This window comes from Electrophorus electricus, chromosome 2, assembly GCF_013358815.1.
Source record: "Electrophorus electricus isolate fEleEle1 chromosome 2, fEleEle1.pri, whole genome shotgun sequence".
Taxonomy (NCBI): domain Eukaryota; kingdom Metazoa; phylum Chordata; class Actinopteri; order Gymnotiformes; family Gymnotidae; genus Electrophorus; species Electrophorus electricus.
The window spans coordinates 1,473,651-1,481,488 of record NC_049536.1 but is presented as its reverse complement, the minus strand read 5'-3'; the positions used below and the strand labels follow the sequence as shown (position 1 = coordinate 1,481,488).

General features: G+C 39.0%; 1 gene segment (V, D, J or C); it reads right to left on the bottom strand.

Moving 5' to 3' along the window:
• Positions 1-4,464: 4,464 nt before the first annotated feature.
• Positions 4,465-7,615, bottom strand: LOC118240900. The segment is given in 3 exon segments: positions 4,465-4,784; positions 6,203-6,695; positions 7,540-7,615. Coding segments are annotated over 2 exon segments (456 nt in total).
• Positions 7,616-7,838: the final 223 nt, after the last annotated feature.

Genomic DNA, 7,838 nt, shown 5'->3' with positions numbered 1-7,838 from the left:
TCCAGCTCCACCATCATTGTCAAGTTTGCTGACGACACCGTTGTCATGGGCCTGATCTCGGACAATGATGAGAGGACCTACCTGGAGGAGATTAAACACCTGGAAAATTGGTGCCAGGAAAATAATCTCCTCCTAAACGTCAGTAAGACAAAGGAGCTGATCGTGGATTGCAGCAAGAAGCAGGAGCGGCACTACCAACCTGTGAGGATCAGTGGAACCACGGTGGAGAGAGTAGATAGTTTCAGGTACCTTGGTGTTCACATCTCGCAGGACCTGTCCTGGTCCTGCCATACCAACTCCCTGGCAAAGAAGGCTCGTCAGCGTCTTTACCACCTCAGACGCCTAAGAGACTTCAGACTGCCCTCCAAGGTACTGCGGAACTTCTATACCTGCACTATCGAGAGCATCCTCATGGGGAACATCACAGTCTGGTTTAGGAATAGCACCAAGCAGGACAGACAAGCACTCCAAAGGGTAGTGCGTTCAGCAGAGCGCATCACTCACACGGAACTTCCTGACCTGCAGACCATCTACTACAAGCGTTGCCAGACCAAGGTCAGGAGGATTGTGAAGGACCCCACCCATCCCTACAATAGACTCTTCTCTCTGTTGAGGTCAGGGAGGCGCTTTCGCTTCCTGAAAACCAAGACAGAGAGACTGAAGAGGAGTTTCTTCCCACAGGCCATTCGGGCCCTGAATCAAGGAAACTGATAAACTGTGGGGACCACCACCACCATGTAGCATAACTGTATATATATAGATATTCTATTACCACCATGTAACATAAAAACTGTGAATATGCCATTTTACAAATTGGATCTGTACATTCGGTACATTGTGTACATATATATATATATATACACACAACCTTATACATTATACATTGTGTATATAATCATAATATACATATATTGTACATACATTGTTAATATATTTTTGTACATATATAGAATATATATTTCTCTATGCACCCGTTTTTCTTCTTCCTCAGTTTGGACAGAGCACTCTCAACCATTTCACTGCGAGTTATACTGTGTATGACTATGTATGTGACAAATAAACCAAACTTGAACTTGAACTTGAACTTGAACTTGAGTTATCCAATAATCAGCACACTGTTCCATAGTTTTCTGACATTGTTTATATTAAATAGAAATACTATTTGACCTATATATTACATTATATTATAAAGTTTATAGTTCTCTAGTATGGTTGGTTCTGTTAAATATGGTTATGTAAGAGGTATTCAGTGGAGGCATTACTTCAGAGAGAGACCACAGAGAGTATTTGGTGTACATGTATTAATACAGAGAGACCACAGAGAGTATTTGGTAGAGTGTATTAATACAGAGGTCACAGAGTTTATTTGGTAGGTGTGTATTAATACAGAGGTCACAGAGAGTATTTGGTAGATGTGTATTAATATAGAGAGGCCACAGAGAGTATTTGTTAGACATGTATTAATACAGAGAGGCCACAGAGAGTATTTGGTAGACGTGTATTAATACAGAGAGGCCACAGAGAGTATTTGGTAGATGTGTATTAATACAAAGAGGCCACAGAGAGTATTTCGTAGATGAGTATTAATACAGAGAGGCCACAGAGAGTATTTGGTAGTACAGTGTATTAATACAGAGAGGCCACAGAGAGTATTTGGTAGACTGTGTATTAATACAGAGAGGCCACAGAGAGTATTTGGTAAAGATGTATTAATACAGAGAGGCCACAGAGAGTATTTGGTAGATGTGTATTAATACAGAGAGGTCACAGAGAGTATTTGGTAGACGTGTATTAATACAGAGAGGCCACAGAGAGTATTTGGTAGACGTGTATTAATACAGAGAGGTCACTTTGCATGTGCAGCACCTGCTTCAGTGCTCTGGGAGTGTTTATAGTTCTGTGAGTTTAACACTTCATGACTGAGAGCTGCCTGCCCCAGCAACTTCACCCACAGCAACCATGACTTTGATCCCCATCTTCATCTGCACACTGGCCCTCTGGACTCAAGGTAAAAGATCATTTTATGCTTTGCTTTTGAGGTGAATAACCTAAAAAAACAGATGTCTTGTTTAATAAAATATTCTAAACCTTCTATTAACAGATATAAGCAACATAAGAAATGGAAAATAAAATGTGATTTAAATTGGATTTACTTTGTTTTGTTTTGGTTTTTTCCCCCAGAATCCATGTGTCAGGTGACTGTGACTCAGACTCCTGCACTGAAATCTGCTCTTCCAGGAGACACAGTCACCATCAGCTGTAGAACCAACCCTGCAGTGTTTTATCACAGCAGCTATGGACATTATATAAACTGATACCTGCAGAAACCTGGAGAAGCTCCTAAACTCCTGATCTATGGGGCTACTAGCTTACATTCAGGAATTCCAGCTCGTTTCAGTGGTAGTGGATCTGGATCTGACTTCACTCTGACCATCAGAGGAGTCCAGACTGAAGATGCAGGAGATTATTACTGTCAGAGTTACCATGATATCAGTAGTACACGTCTATTCACACAGTGTATATAGTCGTACAAAAACCTCCCTCAGTCAGACTGCACAGAGACTGCACTGCTGCAGCTGGGACCTACTGCAGGTGCTGAGGGGGAGGATGTGATACAGAACATTGACACACTCTGTGGAGGAGAGATGCCCCATCACACTCACTCACTACTGAACAACACAAATCTACAGAAAATAATTCTTCTAGGAACCACAACACACTCAATCAAGTCAACAAAAAAATCTATAATGAATCACAAAGACACAATACAGACAACACTGTTTCACTTCTGTTGGAGGAGAGTTTTGTAGATATATATGTCCTTCTACTCCTGCTGTCTATCAGTTAGAAATGGAAGGTGTGAACATTAGTATGATCCATCAAGAAGAAACCCACCATTAAACACAATGCTAATGTTGCTGTTGACACTGACAGTGATAACAGCTCAGACTGAGCTGCATCACCAGAAACCTGGAGAAGGTCCTAAACTTCTCCTGTCTCTCTTTTCTTTGAGCAGATGATCTCTCTGTTTCTGCTGGAGCGGATGAAGACAAAACACTACAGTTATAACAATAATAACAACGCATGGAATTTATCTAGTGCTTATCAAGACCCCACAGAGGCACATTTACACACTTCCAGTGCATGGAGCATCAGAAACCAGTCACAGCACTGCAGTACTGAGTCCTTTGGTCTCTTGGGGCAGTTGTTCTTATAATTGAGCAGGTAGTTATTAATGGAGAGAAATCTCTACTAGTAGTATGACTGCTAAATCAGTGTCAGTCATCTTCAGGAGATTCTGTCCTGTTTAGAGGTGATGTAAGCACACACTAAAGCACTAATCACCATGTCTGTGCCTTCCTCTGATTATTCTCAGCTACTGTGAAACATTTCTACCAACACATACTTTTCATGTCCATTCTAAATCTTTGTTAACAAGTAAAAGTGAAAAATTTAAGATCTTTAGGGGGTAAAGTTAAATAACCTCACTATCCTTGCTTAAATAAACTTATTATACAATAAGATGAAATAATGCCACCAAATGAAACAATGACTTTTTGAAAAACTGACTGAAATCTTTCAGTAAAATTCTCTCTCACACACAAACGCATGGCCCGCTCTACGCCCTCTGCCGCCCCCACAACACACACACACACACACACACACACACACACACACGCACACACACACACACACACTGAGTTGGGCTGTGTATAAGGTGAGTGGGGTGTATGTATGTTAAACCTGTACAGGCAATGCAGATTTCTGTCACCCAGAACAGAGCAGCACTGTGTCCAGGTTTCCAGTGTCTTAGAGCAGCAAACCTTTAGTTCAGTAACACACACACACACACTCCCACACACAGAGTCGGGGTGGATATCAGGTGAGTGGGGTGTATGTATGTTAAACCTGTACAGGGTAACTTAGAGCAACACACATTTAGTTCAGTAACACTGTGTGATAAACCAGGCTGTGTCATAATAGCACCGTGTGACTCAATTAATAAAAAGAACATGTACCAAATATTAAGCAGTTCTTTGTTATTACTCTTAATACATTGTGATATAGTGATAGGGCTACAGATGGTTTGTCCCCCAGCCCCTGATGTTCCTAAAATATACCAACTTACTCGTGTTACAGTTTCTAGTGAATGAAACATGTTGAAATGTCTTATTTTTTGCTTCATTCTTTACCGTGATTAATGAAATGGCAGCTGTATCAAAGTTTAATCCTATACCTCATCACACATTAGTATTTCTGCAGAACAGAAATTTAGGACTAAAGGTATTTATTCTTATGAGTAATCTTGTGAGAAATGTTTTAAATAAGAGACTATAATATTTATTCAAATTTTTTTTATTTCATTTTGACCAATAAACAGAGGAACATTTGAGTAATAAACACAGACTAAACACAGCACATTAATGAGTGAGAGGAGCACACTTCAGTACACATGTGGGAGTTTCACGCCTCAGCACACTGCTCTCTACTCAGTGTCTGTGTGACAGGAGACTGGGAGTCCTTGGTGGCCTCACAGGTCACTGTCTTCTTCAGCCACTCCTCCTTCTGGAGGGTCAGGGTGCTGCTCCAGCTGTAGAGGCCATCCTTCTGCAGAAGCCCGGAGCTCTGGCTCACCCCCGAGCTCCAGCTGCTACCAGCCACCTTCCAGCTCAGCTTCCAGTCTGAGGGGAAGCCCTTGTTGGCCAGACACACGAGTGTGACCTTCTCCTGCTGCAGCTGTACACTGGAGGGGGGCAGGACCGTGAGGGTGGGCGGGGCGTCACCTAGGAGACACAACACGGTCTACAGCTCAGACAGGCAAGAAACGTTAAATGTTCTAGATCAACAATATAATTTTCCATTGGCATTAAAGCCCTGGCAGTATATTTAATTTATGAACCATTTAAATCAATATAATTTCTAATCATACATGAATTAAAATGGAAGTATATTTAACAGACGGTGATTGTTCAGTATGCGAGTATGACGGTTAAACTGCTTTGCATCGACAACCTCCAGTCAGGGACAAACACTTATACTAATGAAAATTAATCCAGTAGGCAGAATAAATGTTTGATGAGGGATTTTGCTGAAACATTTATGCTTTTGATAAAAAAAACGATAAAAATGAGGTTCGATTTACACTAAAAGCTGTAACAACACTGTAACGGTTAGGATAAACGCGCTAATAAATTCACCTTTAATGCGCTTTAATAAAGAGACCTTTATTACAAACAATACCTACTTAAAACTGTGATTTACTGGGAATAAAAAGTGAAGTTCTTCTTACGTCCAGTGTCCTACACACTAACTTAGTTTAAGGTCCGTACATAAACCTGCTCTAAACACACTGCCGTCTCCTCTCTTTACAGCGCCGTAGTTTAGCTTCAGAGTTAGTGAACGATACAACCCCAAAGACGCTTGTTTTTCTTTTCTTTTTTGTAATGAAAGAAGTTATTAAAGATACTACATACATGCAATATACAATTAGAAATAAAGATAGAAAAACAAAGACAGAAACTAAATTAATTTTGAGTAAGGAGTGAAAGTAACTTAAATACAAGAGTTTTGTCCCTCTAAAACTGTGTGTATGAAACTGAATTCGGTGCTCCCTTTACACTATTTCAGACTTATATCGTTATTGTTCATGCGTTAGATATATGTAGACTCTGTAGAATCACAGCAATTGATTACAAAAATTGTGTTTTTAGAGATATTTTTCATATTCTTGTACGCTAATAACAACGTTTAAGGCAACATCCAGGTCAAGATAATTTATCTAAAGACATACATTATTGTGTTCTAGATGTACAATATAAGAACTTGAGTATTTGTAACAGCTAACGTTTTGATCTTCAGTATGCGAGTATTACGGTATAAGTGAACTGCACCGATAAAATCCAATCATGCACCGATATTACTACCTTTTAAAATGAACCCAGCAAGCAGATGAAGGCTTGTTGAGAGATATTTCTGAAACATGTATGTTTTTACTACTGAACGACACTTAAGAAACTTTCCATCGGTATAAATTAAAAAGTCGATATTGCTAACGACATAGCAACGGTTATTATATAGGAAGATACTTAAAAAAGTCACAATTAGTCTACAAAAGATTACGGGTGGTTTACAGAACCATGGGGCATATTGACGTGCTTAGACAACGTGGATTAATTGTGAAGAAAACTTAAAGTCTACTTACGTCCAACTGATAGTTTTGTTCCGCCACCGAAAGTCCACCACAGAGCTACAATCTCGTTTACTGTCCGAACAAAAACCTCCTGATCTAAACACGCCGCTCTCTCCACTATATACCGCGTAATATGGAGCTTCGACATTAATGCTTTAGAAAACTCATAAACTTAGCCAAACGCTTTTCAGATTTTTAAAATAATTAAACAAAATACAAACATACATTATATTATTAGATAAATTACCTCGTAACACCTGTTGCACCGTAAACCACAAGAAATGCAACCGCAACATGTTTTAAGTCTCCATCATTATCAAAGATCAAACATATCGATTATTATTTCAGAAAATACGAACTTTTGGATAAGCAGTGAAAGATACTCACGTCCAACTGAGAGTTTTGTGCCGCCACCAAAAGTGCTCCACAGTGATACAAACTCGCTCAGTGGTCGTACAAAAACCTCCTGCTGTAAAGAAGCCGCTCACTCTGACCTTTAGAAAGCCTTTTACAAAACAATAATTAACTGCTACAATTTTTAATTGTTAAAATATGCAGGGAAATATCTAGGCATTAGAAAGACTAAAAATAAATCAATTTCTTGCAGCCCATATATTTTTCCTTTGGTTCGTTTTTTGAATATTAAAATTAGTTTTAATTTGTATTATCAAAATATCTGTTCACTAAAATGTTAAAAAAATATTTTATTGTAAAATAACGTTTTGAGAGTTCTTTTTTGGGACGTGTCAATATAACTTTACAAAACCAATAATCAATGCTGAGAAAAGTAAAGATTCTATCTGAACGGCCCTGTTAACTTTACTGTGAAATTCAACTATATAACCAAGTAATGATCCAATAAAATATTGATTTATTTACTGCCTTGATTTTGTTTGGCAGCATCTTCAATACAAACAAATATGAAACCAAAGAATCAACAAAAACAACAGTCACAGAGAGTGACACTGTAAACAAACAAAATTTAAGATGCATTGAACAATGTGAGGCTGCCCTCCACTGGTTCTTGAGAAAGCACTACAATAATCTGAAAGTCCAGATTGCAGTAATTGTACTAGGAACTTGATAAGTAAGAATATCATAAATTGAAAATATTATATTTTTGTTCAAAAATAACTAAATGTAATTATAATTAAGAACCTTTAAACTGAATTTAAGAAAATATGCAAAAACAGAGACAATGCCCTAAGGCTTCAGTGGATTAAACAGATTATCCATGTGCATGATCTGATCCAGGATCAGTGTATCTGATTCCTCCCCACTGAGACCTTCCGGTTCCTCACTGAGTCCTTAATCCTCTCAGATAGCTGAAGACCCTGACGTCCACATACCTGGCGATGACGTCACCCACGTGCCACGTCTTCCCTTCCTATGGGTATAAAAGGGTCCTGAAGACGGTATTAGGAAGTTTCATGCTCAATCTTGTGCTTTCACTTGTGTGTTTGTTCTTTGCTGTTCTGAGTGTTCTGTGCTCTGACCCTGTTAGTCTACTTCCACATTGAGATTCGCTTTGGCCTTCTGCTTGTTCTGTTGCCCTTATATCTAGTGTATATAGTGTATACAGTGTCTATATTCTAGTGCATATAGTTTGTGTTCACTTGTGTCACTTCACACCAGGTGTAGTGTGGGC